At 42.8% G+C, this 20,791-nt stretch overlaps 2 protein-coding genes across 2 annotated transcripts; one reads left to right on the plus strand and one right to left on the minus strand.

Annotated features, from left to right (window-relative positions):
• Positions 1-2,870: 2,870 nt before the first annotated feature.
• Positions 2,871-8,894, plus strand: LOC131882249 (uncharacterized; the record flags this gene model as incomplete). Its single annotated transcript, XM_059229342.1, is given in 6 exon segments — positions 2,871-2,894; positions 6,977-7,200; positions 7,289-7,440; positions 7,517-7,595; positions 7,710-7,916; positions 7,993-8,894. Coding segments are annotated over 6 exon segments (1,387 nt in total), but the record flags the coding sequence as incomplete, so codon positions are not given.
• Positions 8,821-20,783, minus strand: LOC131882478 (uncharacterized). The gene is made up of 6 exons (XM_059229625.1): positions 20,732-20,783; positions 20,386-20,651; positions 19,838-20,261; positions 11,861-12,710; positions 11,426-11,522; positions 8,821-10,550 (listed from the first exon to the last, which is right to left on the minus strand). The coding sequence occupies exons 1-6, from the start codon at positions 20,781-20,783 to the stop codon at positions 8,946-8,948; spliced, it is 3,294 nt and encodes a 1,097-aa protein (XP_059085608.1). The 3' UTR covers positions 8,821-8,945.
• Positions 20,784-20,791: the final 8 nt, after the last annotated feature.

Consider the following 20,791-nt stretch of genomic DNA (forward strand, 5'->3'; position numbering starts at 1 on the left):
TGCAAACGAAAGCGACACAAATCGACGCCCCTTTCTCGCCAGACGATTTGACCTAGACATTGGCAAGCACCACCCACTTTATAATTTGATCTGGCATCTTGCTAACTAAGTAGTGTGTATGTACCGTGCGTACTGTTCAGAGTTGAAACAATTTGGAATTCGATAGAAATGCAATGGTATGGATGTCTCTAGTTCCAATTACTTTGATCGAGACATGAGCCACTGTTTGCAGAAGGTGAATTGAAGTGTTCAGTACTGCTGGATGTTTAATTGTAGACAGACCACCAAAAAGCCGTGATGGTGGTGGAGAAATTCAAAACCCTGTATATCCGTTTGCTTGTCTGAGAGTTGAGATTGGAGATCTTGAAGGTCTTTGATTTTGCTTGATTTTCGAGTAAGACTTATCAAGATTTGAAAGCAGTTTTCCAACCTTTCAATGAAGAGAAGGGGAGATACAGCCCTTTAGATTGAAATTCATGTGAACCTCAAAAGCGAAATAGATACATTTGCTTATTTTGAATCATGTTTGGCATCGGTGTTGATTCCTTCCTCTAGTAAAAATGACAATTATAGTCGTTTATGAGCTATAGAACATTAACGACTTTACCTTTGTTATGATATCATTTTGTATTTTAGAATAGGAAATAATAATTTTGTTACCTCAACAATTGGTTTTACGACATGATTTGTGCAGTATTTTTATCATACCCCTCCAAAAAGCAAAAAAACTCTAAAGAATAGCTCCATTTTTCATTGGTTACTGTAGAGCTACCTGGTGCTTCTATCCTGTCTGATTTTTCATTATGTAACTTACCTTGCATTTTTCCCTCTGCATCGGATATAAAGCGAATGTCTCACGAAATTTAATTTTTCCCATAAAAATACGAATGATTAGTATAGAAATTGCTCGTTCATAATATAACAGCGGATTTTATATAACGGATAATATGACAGTAAAGGCCAATCTTCATATCATCCTGAGCATTTCTAGTGGTAAACTCAATTTTCAGCCTTATGATGTGATTTTCGTCTACATTTGGCCTATAACGCTTGAGATAGGTCGAGAAAAGCATTCGGTTCGAATTAGGGTGCTTTTGTTTGAAGAGATGCTTCAGAATGGATTTGAACTCATGGTTCTTGATCGCTCAATTTGCTTTCCCTGACATTCGTACATACGTAGAGGTTCGTCCGTTGGCAGGTTTTAAAACTGTCCATGAACAACGGAAAAAATCTACGGGGATGCTTGGTTCTACACTAGAATTAACATTTGCGATGTAAGTTAACGAATTGCGTTATCCCTAAATCAGACTTTTCCTAAGTCGCGGCAATTACATAGTTCAATTTTCAGCTTGATCGAACAACTGGATCAAAACTTATTCTCTCTCAAAATGCAGTACAAAACTAGACAGAGAATGTGACGAATTACCAAATGATAGTTAGCTCAATCATTTTGAATAGTGTTATTTAAGTGAGCTTTGAGGTTATATGACTTTTGAGTGGGTCATTCGATTGAGTTGAAAAATGAAATGCAAAGTCGTAACAACCTTGAATTAATCTCATTTCAAGAAGAACGGAATGTGCTCCTTGGCTCCTAATTCGGGTTGCATAATATTCTCAAGATAAAAATGAATAGGTATCAAATAGAACAGTTGGTGGTCCCCGTCTGTTTGAGAAACCCCCTGTGTAAGATTATGTTCTTTCCATCTTCGAGTTCCTTTCCAAATAATGACCTAGACTGATTGAAAATGTCACGAGTTTCAACCAGAGCTTTTACTAAGAGTTCTGATCTCGTCTCAATCTTTTAAAAGGCTTCTGTACTGTGTCTGAGGAATTTCTCGGAACTATGGGTCGTTGTTAGGAAATAAGGAGGAAAATGGGCCTGGAAACACAACACTATTATGTACATGCAATTGAGATGTTTGAGATGCATGTGGTACATCATTTAGCATGCACTTTCGCACGATGATGAAATGAGGCTGGACCCAATGAATGTGGCGTCATTGATTTACCCACATTTTTTGAGGCGTTTTTCAAATCGGTCACGTTGCCGAGTGAAGAACAATTGTGCTACAGTACAAGTCATCATGATTCTGAGGAAATTTGAGGACATGCTCTTCCCCAAAAATGGGTCGAGCTGGCTGATCTTGTTGTTGCAAACGTTGTTTGTGTGCGTGTGTCTTCATTTCATGGATGTTGAGGCTCCACTATACAGTGCAACTAAATGAAGGTCACCGAAAGCGAGTTCAGACTCTCTCACTTCTCTTTCGTGCCCATTCAATACCCACTACACATTCACTTAATCAGTCAGTCAGTCAGTCAGTTTGTTAGTCTGTTAGAGAACGATGATGAGGATCATGAGCCAGATGAGCAAGTGCATCGGATCGTAGTATGCCCCTCTTACATCGAATGAGATAGTTTTTCACTCCATCCACTGAATGGGCTAGTAAGAGGAATCAATGAACGAACTGTCTAGTCGTCTTGTCGGGGAGATAAAGCTCAGAATAGCTGTCGTTCTCCTCAGTCAATGGTGATTGATTGATAAAGAGGCCCACCAATGCACAGCATAAAACTCGACCCATGACATTAGAGATCTCAATGAAGGGGGACGACAAAGATGAGTCGGACGGTATCAAATCAGGTTGTGGATGCTTCTCTGAACGATTTTCACGCTGAGATCGCCGACGAGTGATGCCACCAATTTGGCCGAGTCAAAAAGTTAAATCGAGTATAATGCAATGTAATGAAAGTGTTGACAGATCCAGAACACATGCTCGTTATCCGCGTCGGAGTATGTGTTTTCCCCACATGTGGTCATGTCAAATAAACAACCAACCCCTGACTAATTTCTATTCCATTTTCTTTGCCCTCAGCTCTGATCAAGCGATCATGTCTCGGTAAGTTGAAAAAAAAGTGTGTCGTTTTGTCCTTTGTCTCCTCGTTGTATCTCTTTTGCATTGTCATTTGTCCCGTCCAGTTGTTTTTGCTTTGTTTTGACATCGGTGTTCTCTCTATCTCTCTTTATTATTGTATTTGTTCATGATGTTTTCAAGTTCGTCCTTGGCCATTCCCAATGTTTGTTCCGAGGGGAGTGACAATGCTTAGCTTCAGGTTCTAATCTTCAACTCTCTCCAGGTCATCTTTCGTTAAGTCTTTTGTCATAAGGTACATAGAGGGTAGGAGGAGGAGTGCTCCATCAACATCTTGGTGGTGATCGGAGATATGGGTCGATATTCAGGTGCCTGATCTGAATCCAAATGAGCTATGTACACGTATGTAGTTCAAGGGTCAGATATCAAGCTTGGAATTACGTCTTGGAACGCAAGTTTGCCTTTAGTGTGACGTTCACTTTTTCCCAAAAAGGCTAGAAATTTGAGAAATCATGTGCAGAATGAGGCAATCGTAGTCCGGATTCAATGCTCAAGCATCGTTTGATATTGAGTTGTTCATGATGTCTTTGGGGTTTGTTTGGCATGTGGGGTTACAATTATGCACCATGCACTCCTCCATGAACCGGTTTACCAATCACTAACAATCAACTACTCGAAGGACTTTCAGAGGTGACTGCACCATCTGAATGTGGACCATCTCATGTACGATATCTTAAGGCGTGGCAGTAAACAGTCAACCTTGATACCACTGCTTCCACCGCCAGACTCTCGCTCTCTCTAAGAGTCCCGTAATAGAAGAGACTTTCTTCATGTTCTTGGAATTGGTGTTGGGTTGGACTTTGGTCAGGACCTTTCTAGGAACTAAGAAGTCTCGAAGTGAATCTCGACGCTGGCTTTGATTTTAGTGCTGGCCGAGTTCCTCGAATGATTGGATTGTGTTTTGATCATCTTGCAACGTGGCCACACAACAGCGACACAACAAGTGCATTTCTAATCGGATATCAGTCGAATAATGCATTGGCCGGCGTCTTACTGCAAGCCTCATGAATGCATCGAAATGATATTTAGGCTGCAAAAGTGCATCATTGAGTCGTTCGTAGTATGAACATGGTGGCAGTAGTAGTTTGTGTTTTTCCCGTCTGCCGGATCAATCAAGACTGACCTGGTGGGATGACTACTGGCTTTGTCTTTGTCGCTCCTCAACCACCACCACCACCATTGTGAATAAGTCCCTGACAATATTCGATCATCCACAGTTCCTTGAACTTTGGCCGAGTTTTGTGTCTACGTTTTTATTGGTGAATTCCTGTTTTTTGTTTGTCCTCAATTGCCATGACAAAAAAGTGAAAACACACCGGGTTGACTGGACTCTCTTGAATGCCCAAGAACCCAAGAATCGGACTGAGAAAGAAAGAAGGAGAAAGAGAGAGAGAGAGAGAGAGGGAGAGAAGAAGAAAAGGCACCCGTAAATAACTCGCAAAGGGGGAGGAAGGCAGATAGAAATCAGGGGGATTGCCAATATGCACGCTCTGAATAGTCGCTCTTGAGCACCCTCAACTTCAAGAGCACGTGAGGGGTGGAAAAATCCGAGACGAAAAACATATGCCCGTCTTGATTGGGTTAATCGTGTCTGACTACCTGCCCTTGGCACCCCCCTTGCAGTAGATCAAGAAACTCGATGTTCAATGCCCATCTGATCAAGGAGGGCCACCGTTTTTTGGACTTGTTGCATGCATGGGATAACGATTCCACTTATGCCACGATGGTGAATACTTTGAGTTGTAGACAGTCGACAGCAGAAGCGTCGACCCGAACCAATAGACATTACATAAATTAAGTCAACAAAAACTGGGGGTCGCAGGTCTACTAATATTGGAAGGCTGGAGACGAGTTAGCCGGGTCCGTAGTGGTAGGAGTTCTTGCTCTACAACTGCTCCTAGTTGAAGACATTGTCTCAAAGCAGGGCATTCACCTACGATGGTGGACTTAGTTGGTTTTGATCCAAGTTATAATCGGACTTGAAAGCGACTAGTGGAGAAACACGTATCTACAATACACTACTGCTACGTGCTCCTAGACATTCAAATTTGCTTGGGTCATTTGGTTTTGCGTTTGAGGTGACCCATAAATCAGTCTGGAAATCCCGGAAAAAAAGTTGCGTAGTTTTTTTTCCTCGTCGCCGTCCTCCTCTCTCTCTCTCTCCCTCTCTCTCTCTCTCTCCCCTCTACGTACATTGGTATTTCCCGCCCAACCCTGAGAAAGGTTTTGGCTTTGCAGAAATAAGACTATTAAGAGCCCCGACCAACTAACAACCCTTTCTTTCAACAACTAATCGGTATTTGGATGGTCTTCTGGGGCCAGATCCTAACCCGCTGGCTATGCATGCACGATTTGCTTCATGCCGACCACGGTTAATGTTTACAGAAATAATCCTGCAGAAAGAAGGACATCTCGACGCTGGTCGGTCACTGGTTTGGCCCAAGCAACGTTCCATAAGGGATCCTAGACGGACTTGTCGTACCAGCTAGTATGGATGTTCGTGAGACTAATTATGCTAGCAAGTCATACCGACTAGTTGTCTAGCCTTATGTTAGTTAAACGGGTGTCATTTGAGCAGTCTGGACATTTTGGACACATGAACAATAGGGCCGTCATTCCCTGGTCGCCTTGAAAGTGGTGTCGTTGGTCATCGTGCATTCTCGCAAGTGGCGGTGATAGATGGGACTCCTCGTTCCTCGGCGTCTTCGTCGCCGTTCTCGGCGTGGACGTGGTTGTCGTCATGGACCCTCTCGTCGTCTTCGTTGAGTTTCAATTGCAAGAAAACCGACCTAGACGCTAACAAATGCCTGTCTGTCTGCTTGGGGTCGAGGAGTGGCCCCTGGATACAGTACACTACCATTCAGTCACTCTCTCACTCCCTCACTCCCTCATTCACATTCACTCGCACCCAAGCGGGTAGGTTGGTATGTTTGGCAAGAAGGGACCCAAAAAACCGTCCAAGTTTTGTGCAGATTTTTTGCCCTCACACCCAAAGCTAAGCAATTATTCACCGTTTGAAACCGTCTGCTCCGAGGAGTTCTCGGGGGATGCCGCGGCCATTTTTTGTCACAAGAACAGAAAGAGATAGACAAGCCGAGGAGGTCAAAACCACTTTGCTGTCTGGACGTAGCGATTCACTTTAATACATTTGGTACCCTCCAATTGTCTGCTGTGTCCCCGGGGGTAGCTACCTGTAGTACCTGACTCGGTATGCATGGGAAGGGACGGGCAAATGCGTTTCAATAGGCATAAAAAGCAAGCGGGCGTCGCAATCAGCCTGCCTTTCCAGACACCCGAACAAGATTCGTTGGGGGTTGCAATACTACTTGCAATTTCAAGCGGTCCTTCAAGTTCAAATCAATCAGACTTCGATCACTTTCATTGGCATTTGGCACCTGGGACAGACAAATGCATTACAGATTTGGCTTCGCAACCCTCACTCAGGCCGTGGGCGTGATCGGTCTCCCATGGGTTTTTATCGCTCACTTAAAAACCGCAGTAAGAAGAGAGGGGCCAGCAGATGGGAGAAGGAGAAGAAAAAAACACAGCACACGGACTTCCAATCCTCATTTCCTCGTCATTTTCCGGCTGTTATTCCCCGCCAATTTTGACCGCTCGCCCTCTATTTGACGGCCCTAAGGCTGACTCATGGTCAAGAACGTACCTAGGTCAATAGTCATTGGGATTCGCGAGTGCTTCAGGGTGACTGGTTACGAAAACACTCGGGTTACGTCCGAATTCTTGTTCCCATGAGGATGACTTCTTCCAAACGTTTGTAACACCGGAGAAAGTACTGACGATCGGATTTTGATAACAACGTAGATGTCTATGAATTAATTCAATTCTAGTCTGGTTCAACTGCATACTCAATCCTGGAGAGTGTAGTTTGTGGTGGGTGCACTATCGTACTTACTCGTATTGTATTCGTCTGAGATGGGAGCCCTCAGACGACGATCATTTTCGTTATTCTTGTCTGTCTGCTTGGTGTCCTATTGCATAACAGGGTTGTTTTTGGTCGATCCTGATTGAAGTTTTCTTCCTCGATATAGGGCCAAAGAAAATCGTCGAGAAATGATCCGAGATCAAATTGAGACCATGCTTAACATGAAAGGCAAGACCATGCTCCCTGCTCCTCCCGCCGAGATGCTCCTGAATGACACTAAGATCGACGAAGCTCTCTTGAAAAGCTCATGGGAAGACGTGGTCCAGGATCAGAACAACAATGCCCTCTACTCCGACTACACTGAGAAACTCCAGTCCATGTATCCTGCGTGTAAGCAAAACCTGATTGATCCAACGCTTCCCAGATGCCTCAGTTCCGGGAAATCATCTAATGATATTTTGAACTCTTTGATTTGTAGGCCACGTTCCCAGATTCGTTGAACAACACGTGCCCCAAGATTCGGGAGTCTCGCATCTCTTCTTCCGTATCCGACACATCACCCCAGAGGTTGGTCACGATCTCAGATATCTCTCGGCCAACCTCAAGTTGTACTTTATTGCTAATCCCAAGGTACATTGATAAAACTCTATTATTTTTTTATGTGTTGTAACTCTTGAGCTCATGTTTTGGGTCGGTTTCGTTGCAGACGCCGGTTGGAAATTTCCACGGTGCAGAGGACAAAATTCGAGTGAGCGTTTCTTGGATCAAGAAGCACAAGCGCCAAGGTAATAAATCAAAAATCCACATGTCACCTATCCCAAAGATTGTCACCACGGGGATAAGTCGCTTAGGCGACGAGTAAGTTTTGGTAAATTTTGTAATGATTGTCTTACTTCAAGGTATGAAGGAGCATTTACTGCTGGATTCGAAAATGGTAAACCGATCGTCATCCCAATGGTTGGAATTCAACGTTTTGGACGCCCTCATTCATTGGCAGCGAAACCCGCGTAGAAACTTGGGGTTCCTCATCGAAGTCGAAGACGTGGAATTGAATCGACTGAATCCTTCGAAATTCATTCAGGCCATGACCTGTTCGGAGAATAAAGGTAACTAGAGACTGATTGATCAATTGAGACAACACTGCTATCATCCAACCCATTAATTGATTGTCCAATCAAATAGATTTGTTGGCCATGGCTTTACCCAGTGTCTTGCGAGACATGGTATTTTCCGGAGAGCTCCATTCTAACGAAACCAGAAGCCGCAGTATGTTCAATGGCGTTCACAACCCTGTGATGGATATCTCGAGTATCGAACTTCCCCATGGTGAAGAGATCCCCCAACAGATTCCATTGCTCAACTTCTCATCTTTATTGGCAATCCAAGCCGCCCACGAGCGTGCTGAGCAGCAAAACATTTTGACGCACACTCTAAAGCAAAACATCATCCGAGAATTTGTTGAGAAAGAAGAACAAGATGAGGGTAAGAAGGAAGTGGAGGAGCAAAGCCAATTCAGTTACTACGACAACGTCCCCTACAATTCGGAACTATTCACCGAACCACCGGAGCACTTTGACTACAACCACTATGAGGAGGCCTCTGATTTTGGCGACGCATTACTGAATGATTTCCCTATACTATCACCTAACTTGAATCTTGATAGCAAGTCCGTCAGATCCGAAGAGGAGCCGGAAGAGACCCATTTTCAAGACTACTTTCCAAGCCATTCCCGCCTATTCATGCCCGAGTTCAAGCCCACTTCGACCCGGGTTCTCATGTCCCAAGCGGACCTGGTCAACAAATTGAAGAGCATCCTTGAGCAAGAAGAGGGAGAAATCGAAGCGGAGAAAACCTTTCTGGAATCCTTACTCAACAGCGACTGAACCCGGTCTGAAACCGCGTTTGGATCCGTTTTCCTGCCAACCAACCTGTTGTGTATTATGAACTCAGCGGAACCCAAAATATCCGACAAAGTATTATTGATCTCTTTATATAAATATAATTCATATCTCTTCCGTATACGCCTCTGTAATGTACTATATATGTAATGATTGACACAAGAAATATAACAATGTTAACATGCGTTTGCTAAGAACCCTTCTCTCTTCCGATTAACTCGTTCATATTGAAATCCCTTATCCGAGAGTTGAACCCTTGGCTTCTTCAGTGACTTCATGGCTTAAGGTTTGCGAAGTCGTCTCTCGATCCTCATCCACATCGGAGAGGTTGCATTCAAATTGGCGCACTGTGTCGTTCGAGTTCTGTCGGAAAGACCCAAGGGAAGTGCTCTGAGTGATTGTCGACTGATTGCTCGCGTTGCTCTCATTGGATGCCTTCCGATTGCGCAGCTTCATGCGGCCATCTTCGTCCATGGCGAACACTAGAATGGCATCATTCACTTCCAGAGAGGAAAGACAGTTGTGAAACGACTCGTTGTCGGTCTTGAACTTGTCCTTGGCGCATGTACACAAGTGGTGATGGACTTCAATGGCGGGTGGATGACGTAAATGAGTTGATCGGTTTTGCAGTGGAATTGGTTGGCGGTGAAATTTGCTCCTCAGGGATTTGAACATTTCCTTGTATAGATTGAATACTCGCTTATTGGTCGTGAAGACGGAGAAGATGAAGACGCCTTGAAGTCCATTGAAAATGACGTGAAAGTAGACCAGGATCATTTCCACTGATCGCATCGCTTCAGTGCTTGGCACCAGGATCGTTAGGAGTCCAAATAGCCAGGTAAATCCAAGGATGCAAAAGATACGTATATAGAGTAAGACATCCCTCCGACCCCGACGACTCTGGACTCCTCGGTTTCGAACAAGGTTGGACACATGATTGATGGACGAGATTGTAAGGAGGTACAATACAATGTTAGCAATGAGAATGACGGTCACGGGCAAAGCGATGAAGACAGCCGCCGCTTCAGCGTTACTGATCCAGCATGAGTATTGCCCGTAACCCACGTGGAAATTAGGTATGACTTCGGAAAAATCACATAAGACGGCAAAACTCACGATGAGGAAGCTGCTCCCACAAGTGTAGAAAGTGTACTTGCGAATATAACGTTTGGGTCGGATACGAGAGATGATGTTACGCTTGCCAAAGGTCTGGTAGATGTCCCAAGCCATGACATTGGTCCAAAAGAATGAGTTTAATATACAGAAATGAACAATAACTGCCACAAGAATGCAAAGGTTGTGATGTTTGGTGGTCGCTTCATTGACGCCGCTCAGAAATACTACTTGATAAGTGAAGGTACTTAATGCTAGCCCCATGAGGTTGAGTCCAGGTAAATTACGAAGTTCCGAGAAGAGCGAGTACGTCAACAGCGTGATGAGGAGACAAAGGGCCGAGGTCGAGGTCAAAATCAAGCTAAGATAGGCCTCAACTAGATCCGTCATGAGAAATGGAGGCATCCAAATGTCCACGCAAGTTTCAATGTCTCCATTACCCAACACTTTGTACTGCCAATGGTGAAGCGGATTGTCAATGCCGAACAGGTCCACTGCGTCACCCGTGAAGTTGAGGTCACCCTTGTTGGCTTGATAGTTGTCCCAATCGAATTGGTCGGGCTTGAACCGAACCCGAGGACACGCTGAGTCATTGATAAAAGCACGATTCTCACAGACGAGGACAGTTCCTGAGAAATCCGCAATGTCGTCATGATAAACGCCTTGATACATGAGATTGGCCACAAACTCGCCCTCCGAGAAGTTCTCGCCACTCTCCAAAATCACAATCTAAAAGAGTTTAAGACCTTAAAAGAACCCTTCAAAACATGTTCCACTTCAAGTGCCCCTTCGATTAATTTTTTTGTCTCCTTAAAAGGGAAAGCAACCAAAATTTTGTGGAAAAAAAAAATTAACTTGGATTTTATGATTTTTGATTCCAGTAGTTCGATATCTATTTGATCAAAATCACTAAAACGGAAAAGCCGAAAGGCTTTATGCTAACGCTTAAAAGTGTGTTTCAAAATCGATTTTTCCTAACTCGTCACCAACGATTGGTAAATGTTGCACCTTTCAAATTTCAGAAAGGATCTCTTTGTGTCACTGATTTATTTTTCGAATTGGGACATTGAAGCAGGAAAGGAAGATGACGTCACCATTAAATTTTGAGAGGTCACTCTTAATTTTGGGCTCAATTCTTCTTCGTCAATGGATTACATCAGAGTTTCAATTCATTTCATCATGAAAGGAATGGTTTATGTAGCATTGCAATTTAATAAACTGTCACTATTTAACTTATTAACATGCTTAAAAAGTACTTTTTAGCCGAAGAGCTGGTTTTGGCCTGAATTTTCCTTTTTGCAGAATTGTCTACATTCTCAGGAGACTTTTTGAAACCTTAAAAAAGTTTTTGTTTAATGTTGCGCGTTGTATCGTGGTGCTTTAGTACTTATACTGTATTGAAATGTATCCCAGTGAACTCCCAAAATTAGTGCTGACGTCATAAGACAGCTGCTGCCTAAAGGAGTAAATGCAATGACATTTGTATTGAATTACTTTATGCATGATTCAAAGTTCATTTTGAAGAAGTTTCACGTAATTTCATTGAATGCAAATTTGTAGGGTCTAACAATTGATTGTAAGAATATCGTTGGAAAGCCACTTACCGACATTGTCCAATTTCCATCATAGACCGATTTCTCGTTGTCACTGGCGATGGAAATGTTGATAAGGTCATGAGTGTAATTGGTGAGTTGGCCACCTCTTGAAAAAGATCATCATCAATTGGAGATTCATTAAAACAGCAAGTACCATGTCTACGGTTTGATAAGTTCTATATAGGTTTTTAGCTCTAGGGTTGTCATACAAGGATAAATTACCACTAATTCTTTTGCAAGGGGCTAGATAGCACAAGCAACGAAAGCGCACTCTGACGGGGAGAATGTAAGAATGAAGCCATTCTTTTTGCTTGGCCCAACAACGGTATTGATCATATATGGCCATAGAAAATTGTCCCGGTCCGCCAGGAAAACGCTTGATATGAAACCTTCAAAAACACTCAATTAATTGCCCTTATTCTCCAACTCAATGGTCATGTTTACCTGCACCAGATGGCGAGCTCCGTGTCTGAATAGAGGGTGCTTTCGTGCATAGATGTGACCATAACTTGAATGCCGTTCATCTCAAATTGGAAATTGTTTTCCGAAATGATCTCCGTGAGATGTGCAATCACACGATCCGTGGCATCTTCTTGGGTCCGATTATCCTTGGCACGCTCTTTCAGAACAAAGTTGAGTGTAAATTCCAGAGCTTCGTTGAAAAAGTTCAATCCCAAAACCAGCTCTTGCAACTCAGTGTACTCGATAATGTAATCTGTCAGGCGATGTTCCTCAATGAGTGCTTGAGTAATATTAGCCACCAGATCCACATTGGCGTCTTTGCCACTCAAGGTCTTATTCCCCACAAATGATACGGACAAGTTTGAGGTCCGGTTGTGCGATATGTAGAGAAAGTCGCAGAATTGAATCTCAAAATTGGTGTGGATCATTCGACGGACTTCCTCTGGAGAAGTCTGATTGGCCTTTTGCGTGAAAGCCAGCACTCCCAAGCGAACTAGGACATCAGCACTTGGCAGAAGGATAGATCCATGACTCGTTCCATTGGATTCACTCTCGTTCAAACATTCAAAGTCGCTCAAATCAAAGTTTGAATTGCAATAGAGGGCCCGACAGACCTCGGAAAATGGATCATACACCGCGTTGGAACCGCAATTCTCGTTCCACTCTTCGGCACTGTACATGACATGCTTTTCGCTGAATCCAAAGTTGATGAGAATTGAAATGGACTCCGGGATCCCAAAGGAGAAGGCGTTTTTCAGCACGCTAGTGAAGAGAACCTCTTGTCGGCTGGGATTGCGGGGGTTGATGAACGTGAAATCTTTGGTCCCGGAACCTGCAACTCAGGGAAAGCTTAAAGGGTAAATTTCTCGAGTAAGTTGTATCAATCTTTACACAAATACACAAGTCTCTAGTATGGATATTTTATAAAACATCAAAATCCTCAACTTTGCATTCCCCATCAAAAGTTAATGGTATGAGATGGAAACGCTCACGAGACACGGTGTTAAAAAGCCTTGTCAAGTTTCCAGAGAAATTCCCAAACACAAATCGGCATTTTTCTACCTCATAAAATCATAGGGTACAACTTTAACTTTATTGCTTTATAGAATTCTAGTCCACATAAAAAACTTGCCTACTTAAAAAGTTATAAAAACTAAAATTTTCAAAAACCTACTCCATGTAAATTAGGAGCACACTTAGTTAGCTCTTGAATATAAATTGTGATATCATCTATTTCACCGCTACTTAGTTACATCGGAGTTAGTGGTCCAAATGTCATATCTTTTGGCCCCAAAATGCCCCTGTTTTATGTTAATTCCATTTCCCAAAGAATTAATATCGATTTTCACTATTGCAAAAATGAAAGATTATTTTTCCATTTCTTGCATAATTTCAAATATACTTAAAACCTTGTACAACCAAATCTAAAACCCTCAAGAAAGCAGATTTAAAAAATCTTTTTAAAGCATCCAAGGTACATTTAGTTGAGTGGTCACTGAAAATTTCACAAATATCAATGAAGCCTTAAAGAAGCTATTTTCAATCAGTTTCAAAAAAGTCTTCAAGAAACGACCAAATCTATAACATTGTTTGTTGTATGTATTGTCTTCAGAATTCAAGTGAATGCATTACTAAGTGTATACATGATTGTAAAACACATTTTCAAAGATTACACGTTTAGTGTGTTTTAAGTGACATTATATAGCACTTTTAGCTATTGTGATACTATGCAAGAAAAGGAAAAATAATCTTTTGCATTTGTGTTATTAAAATCGATATTAATTCTTTGGGAAATTGAATTAACATATAACCGGGGCATTTTGGGGCTAAAAACGATGAAATTTGGGCCACTAAATTCCATGTAACCAAGAAGCGGTGAAATTGATGATATCACAAGTTATATTCAAGAGCTAACTAAATGTGCTCCCAACTTACATTGGGTAGGTTTTTGAAAATTTTAGTTTTCATAATGTTTTTAGGTATGTAAGTTTTTATGTGGGCTAGAATTTCATAAAGCAATAAAATCAAAATTGTTCCCCATGATTTTCTGAGGGAGAAAAATGCCAAGATGTGCTTGGGAATTTCCATCAAAACTTTAAAGGGTATTTTTACCACTGTGGGGAGGGAAACAAAAACTCAAATAATTGTTGTTTATAAATAAATCAAATAAAATTGAAGGGGGGGCAATCAGTCAGAATTGATTTCAACTATCCGCTCACTAATCCAACGCAGTACTCACTTGCGAGCAAAGAAACTTGCTTATCCATTAACCCTTTGAAATAGCACGCTCTGCGCACATAATCTACCTACATGGACACATATGACTTTAAAACCTTACCTCTTAAAAAACCTGATTATTAATCTACTCCTATTGACGTCTTTTTAGAAATTTGATGTCATAGTTTTATCTTTTTGACGTCTACTGAATTTCTTCTACGGTGCAACCGGAATGATGATTTAAATCGACATCTCAGTCGTTTGAAATGCTCGAGGAGTTTGCGATCTTGCGCAATTTATCCCAGCATGTTGGTGTAGCCACCAGAGCGAATAACGTTCTCGATTTGGTCTTTTCGAATGACCCTAATCTGATCCAGAACGTCCATGTGACCCCTAATAATCTGTCAGATCATCATGTTCTTGAGATAGGGTCGACCATAACTCAAAAGCCGGCGTGCTTTAGAGTAAAACCTGTAAAAAAGGTCGGTCTGGCTAAGTTCAAGTTCAAAGATGAACACTTTCCATTGATTATAGAAAGACTTGAAGAACTGGACCTGGTTTCAATTCTGAAACAGGAATCGTCCATGGATTCAGCCATTGATAAATTAGTTGCAAGTGTGGCGGCAACCTTGGAGGGGCCGGGAGGAGAAATAAACAGATAGTTAACTATCTCTTCTCTGGTGACCCCGACATGACTGCCTTAGCAAGTGCGGTCTTGGAGTCTGTGAAGGCATGCAGAGAGGCTGGGCTCCAAGTCAAAAGGGCTTCATTGGTGACCCCGATTATTTTTCTTCTCCATTTGAGAGGGATACATCCTTATCAAAATGAACCCACAAGATTCCAAATCCTCCCTTTATTCATATCAACAACTCCAGGATGGCATTGCCACAGCCGTCCGAGCCGCCTTAGCTGAACGCGGTCCGGTTGAAACAGATTTGCCCTTGATTGGTGCGGTGGCCCCTAAGCTTCCGAGCTTTGACCCAGACGATACGGACCTTTGTTTGCGGCCATTGAGGAGGAATTTAAGGTCAAAAGTATCACCGTTTCATCCACAAAATACTCACACGCCTTAGCCACCATTGACGCTTCGTCTTGACGTTTAATTGGAGATATTATACTAACGCCCTCAACCCCGACTCTGGATAAATACCAAGTCCTAAAAACCAGGCTTACTACGGCTTTTGGGTATTTCAAAGAGTAACGAATTGAAAAAATTATCAATCTTCCCGTTCTCGATTCGACAGAACGGTCGTCGTTGTGGCTTGCCCAAATCCGTTCAATTGCTGGTTTTGACTTGGATCTTAACGGGCATGGTCTTTTGTCATTTTGCTCCGCAAGCTTCCTCAGGCCTTTCGTGAGGTTGCCTCCATGAAAGGTTTATCCACTATTGGTCCAGTGGTTGAGCGGATGTACGGTACAGCAGATCTAGACGGGCCATGGCCTTTTGTCATTCTGCTCCGCAAGCTTCCTCAGGCCTTTCGTGAGGTTGCCTCCATGAAAGGTTTATCCACTATTGGTCCAGTGGTTGAAGCTGCCGATGATCTTTGGAGAGTAACCAATTCGTCCTCATCCCAGGTTCTTGCATTACGCCTAGCTGACCGACTCCTGGCAATTCAAATAAGATTACCCCTCGCCCCGGAAATAAGTATGTCAAGAATAAACGTGAAAATAACTACAGGGAAGGAAAAGTTAAGTCTTTAACATTGTTGGAACATGGTCTTGATTCGGAGTGCAGCTTGCAGGAATTTCCGGGGGAAGACTCTACCGGTCTCCAAACTTACCAACCCCAAGCTTAGCCGCCTCTTTTACGCTAAGGATTTATCCTCTGGACAAAGATATCTAGTCGACTCTGGGGCAGAGGTGTCCGTAGTGCCCGCTTCAATTGCTGAGAGAAGCAAATCGTTTCCTGCCCATTGAAAGCTGCAAATAACTCCAAAATATCTACGTGGGGCCTACGTTCCGTCGTGCTTCATTTTGGCCCCTTTCATTGGAAATTTATTGCCGCAGATGTGGACCATCCCATTCTTGGAAGCGATTTTCTACGTGCATCTGGATTTCTCTTAGATGTCAAAGGTCATCGCCTTATTGATCCGGATAACTTAGGAAAATCCATAAGCCTTGACTCTCTTGATTCCAATGCTAGTGTCCTATACGACTTGGAAGATTCCCCCCATGCCCATGACCCGTATCATCAAATGCTTCGCGAATTTCCTTCTCTGACCACGCCCTGTTTCTTTCTCTTATGCCACCGTCAGCCACGGTGTTACACACTTTATTGAAACCAGGGGCCCTCTTCCTCATGCAAAACCCCGTCGTCTGGATCCAAATAGACTTAGCGCTGCAAAGGAATCAATGAAAGAGAATGTCCGTTTAGGAATAGCTCAACGTTCTAAGTCCTCGGTGGCTAGCCCGAATGTTGTGGTTCCTAAGGCTAATGTTACCTGGGAAATATGTGGTGATTATGTTGCTCTGAAGGCGGTCACTATTCCTGACAAGTACCCAATTCCCAATATCCTTGATTTCGCCGCCAACCTCCACGGGAGGACTACTTTCAGCAAAGTTGATCTGATGAAAGGATATAACCAGATTCCAGTGGAGCCATCTCACGTATACAAGACTGCTGTGATCACAACGTTTGGAATATTCGAATATCCCAGAATGCCATTTGGACTACGCAATGCAGGGAATACATTCCAGCGCATGATGGATGCCATCTTTGGGGACCTACCCTTCGTATTCTGCTACCTGGACGATTTATTAATTGCCAGTTGTAGCGAGACCGAACATAAGACGCATATCCGGATGGTGTTTAAGCGATTGTCTGACCACGGGCTTATCCTTAGCCCTACTAAGTGCGAATTTGGCAAATCAAGTCTATCTTTTCTTGGCCATTGGATCAGTAGCAGAGGTTCATCACCCCTTCCATGTAAGGTGGAAGCTGTCCAACGGTTTCCTCAACCTTTGAGGGTTCGAGGTTTACAAGAATTTCTCGGAATGATTAATCTTTACCGTCGTTTCGTTCCCCATGCAGCAGAGGTTTTGCAACCTTTGTACCAAATTCTAAAAGACACGGGCAAAACATCGTGTAGAGCCAGTAAAACCCTTTTGACTTGGAGCCCAGCCTCTCTGCATGCCTTCACAGACTCCAAGACCGCACTTGCTAAGGCAGTCATGTTACTTCATCAAGATCCAGGTGCCGAACTCTCTCTTACTACGGATGCCTCGAATGTTGCTGTTGAGGCGGTCTTGGAGCAACGCCTCATTACGTCTTTGTACGCCGTGGACCGCATGTGGCACCCCTCCAAACACCATATCTCGGCCCATTTAAAGTTCTTAAGAATGGTTCAAAGCATTTCACCTTGGATTACAACGGGAAACGAGAGGTGGTCTCCATCGATCGATTAAAACCTGCCCATGTTGATTTCTCCATTCCAGTCCCGACTGCAGTTCCTATTCCCCCTGGCCGTGCTACTACTTCCTGCAAATCTACTGCGACCCCTAATACCCATACGGTTGCATCCCATACCAAACCACGACGAAACCCTTATCGCAAGGCTCGTCCTAATGACTATGTTGATCAATAAGTTTTTGTTGTTTTTTTGTGTTTGCTTGTTTTTCCTTTTTGTTCCCGTCAATGCCACCCCCAGTATTATCCCAGATGTTCGCTCTAGTTTAGCAATCTCTGAATGTGTACCGAAAGGTGGTACACGGACAAAAATTCCAAAATATAGGAAGACTTTGTTCAAAAAGAGTTGTAAACTAGCAAAAAGGCTGAAGAGCACTTCGAATCAAGTAATTGTGACTAGTCTCCAAAAAAAGCTGGACGTAGTTCAGGGTAAGATTAAGGCCTCCATCGAATATGACCAGTTACAAACTGATTGTAAGGTGGTTCAGGAGGTCAGATCGAATGCGAAGGCTTTTTTCTCTTATGCAAACTCTAAGAGAAAAATGAAACACTCCGTTGAGCCTTTTGAGGTTGATAGGGAAGCCATTAACAATGTAGAGACTATGGCTAATATGCTTGGAGATCAGTTCTTCAGTGTGTTTTCAACCCCACTGAGTTCAGAAGCGACAGCTCATTGCTCTGATGATGAGTCTGTTGAGATTGACAAGGTCAGTCAAGTTGAACATTTCGATGATCTTGTAGTCGCAGATCAAGATGCATTAGAGTCCATCAAGGGCTTGAGGCTTTCAAGTTCTCCTGGTCCTGATGGCGTGACATCTCAGTTTCTGATGAGATGCTCACTGGTTCTTGCTCCTGTTTTCTCGTACTTGATGCGCTGCATCTTGGATCAAGGCAAGTTTCCATCTTCACTAAAGTTAGCTCATGTTGTTCCAATTTTTAAAGGGGGAGATAAGTCGCTCCCCAGTAACTATAGGCCGATATCTCTCACTCCGAATATTGCGAAGGTGTTTGAGAAGATCATGAAGTTCAAACTTGTACTTTTGTTGAATTTCTTGAAATCAATGAAGTCCTTCCTCCTGGCCAGTACGGGTTCCGAGCACATTTTAGCACGGTTACCCAACTGATTGAGCACTTAGAGCAGGTCATTGAGGGACTGGAAAGACACGAATTAGTTGATGTTGTCATCTTGATTTTAACCAAGGCCTTTGATAAAGTAGATCATGGACTTTTGTTGAATAGACTTCATGACATTGGGATCCAAGGCAAGGTTCTCAATTGGATAAGAAGCTTCATTCATGATAGGAAACAATTTGTTAAGGTTGAGGGATCCCTTAGTGACTTCCATGATGTCGAGTCAGGTATTCCCCAGGGCTCCTCCATCTTAGGGCCCCACCTTTTTATAATATTCATTGCCCCACTTCAAAAGCTTGATATTACTACTAGTCTCTCTTAATCTTCTTATGCTGACGATACAAAGTTAGTTTCTGGTAGGAATGGCCAAGATTGCACTAGCCTGGCAAAGGACCTAGAAAGAATCTACTCTTGGGTTACTGAGAGCAATATGGCCTTAAATGAAATGAGATTCTCCTCAATGCCCTTAGGGACAACTCGTAGATAATGAAGGTAAAAATATTAAGCAGGTTTCGTCCACAAGTTTTTAATCAAACATTCTGATCAACCACACCAGAAACAAGAGTTTTTAAAAAGCAATATATTTTTTTTCCTTCTCTCACTTCAGAGTTCAGACAAGAAGCAAGTACAAATCAGCCCCAGAGCCTAAGGAAAGTTTCAAAAAAATCAAGAATGGCTTCATTTCATACGTGAACATGTTTCGATGGACAAAAAATAATTTGAATAGCACACTCAGCTTTCAAACCACTTGCTAGCTATATGTAAAAAAAGGGACTTTAAAGTCATAATATGACTCAGAAGATTTCATTTTCTCAATGATCCAAGGCTAGTTTACAACTGGAAATTAGTATAACTTGAGTATTTTTGTCTGATATGCTACAAATTTTAGATGACTTGGATTTTACTTCAATTTGATTTTCATTCAAATGCCGTGGAAAACTAAATTTTGTTTTGTTTCTGTGGGAAGCAAAGTCATATTGGCAGATATTTTCATGGCTTATCCTCTTAACCGCTTTCCCTTATGCCGCGCAACCAATCTGAGTTGAGAATTTCTTTCGACGCAGAATTTCATTGGTTCTTGGAAGGGGTTAAGCGGATAAGCCACGAAAACAGCAGCCATTAAGGGAGTGCAAATATCATTTGCCCTGTGACCCGTCTTGCAAAGAGAGAGAGAAGCGGTCAGAAAATATCGGATCCGTACTCACCCAAAAGAGGATAGGTTCCCAATGGATAACAATAAATTTGATCCCAAGTGGCCTCCTCTGTGTCACAAGTCAAACAATCCAAGTTGTTATAAGCGATGAACTGTGCCATTCCGCTGGAGTGATCCTCATACAAAACTGGCATGTAATATTTGTCGCAAATCTCTTTTTGGAGAGCATTACTGAATTGTGGACTTCTACATCCATTTAGCTCCGGAATGCAATAACGACTGCCGTTGACTTTCCGCAATTTCGCCAATAACGAGCTAGACAACTCGCCTAGCCAACATTGCTGACAAAAGCTGTTTTTGAACCAGATTTTTTCATCCAATGTCTTGTTGAAATCGTCAAGGATCTCGCACATGGATCGGATCGTGGCATCCGAGAACGAAGGAGGACACTGAGAGACTACATACACGCCCAAAGCCTAGAAACAACAATGAAAAACAATTCTTTTCGTTAGAATAGGGCATATACGTTTAACATGGGAAATGTATTGATTGTACATTATAGCATAGATTCTCTTTCATGAGGTGTTAGATTTTACTAACCTCTTCCATGGATGGATGCATGGCGAAGCATTGGACTTCGCCATGGTGATGCAAGATGACCGGAGTCACGCCCTGAGGACAATAATCGGTATAGTCTTTACAACAATCCCCAAAGAAATTGCAGTCTTCATCGCAAGCACATAAGCTCTCCAATGGTTTTGTGGTCCCAAAATAGTCCCCACAACGACCCTTGCACGACATTCGACTGAGGCATCGAGGATCGTCGGGTGGGATCTTGGAATCATCCAACATCCATTTGGAACAACCTACGTAAAGGTAGATGGGGCCGAATTGTCATGGACAAAGATAAATTTTTATGTTCACCATTAATGGCGTTTAAACTCACTAATTTGTCCAAGAAGCACCGTGGAAACCACGAGGAAACATCGCTGCGCCATGATTGACT

Source organism: Tigriopus californicus, chromosome 6, assembly GCF_007210705.1.
Source record: "Tigriopus californicus strain San Diego chromosome 6, Tcal_SD_v2.1, whole genome shotgun sequence".
NCBI lineage: Eukaryota > Metazoa > Arthropoda > Copepoda > Harpacticoida > Harpacticidae > Tigriopus > Tigriopus californicus.

Bases quoted from the DNA above. Each gene is read 5' to 3' on its own strand.
- LOC131882478 (XM_059229625.1), bottom strand. From the start codon at position 20,783: ATGGCGCAGCGATGTTTCCTCGTGGTTTCCACGGTGCTTCTTGGACAA. The intron at 20,652-20,731 runs GTGAGTTTAAAC...ACCTTTACGTAG, and splicing joins GGTGCTTCTTGGACAAATTA to GTTGTTCCAAATGGATGTTG. The intron at 10,551-11,425 runs GTAAGTGGCTTT...AAACTCTTTTAG, and splicing joins ATGGAAATTGGACAATGTCG to ATTGTGATTTTGGAGAGTGG.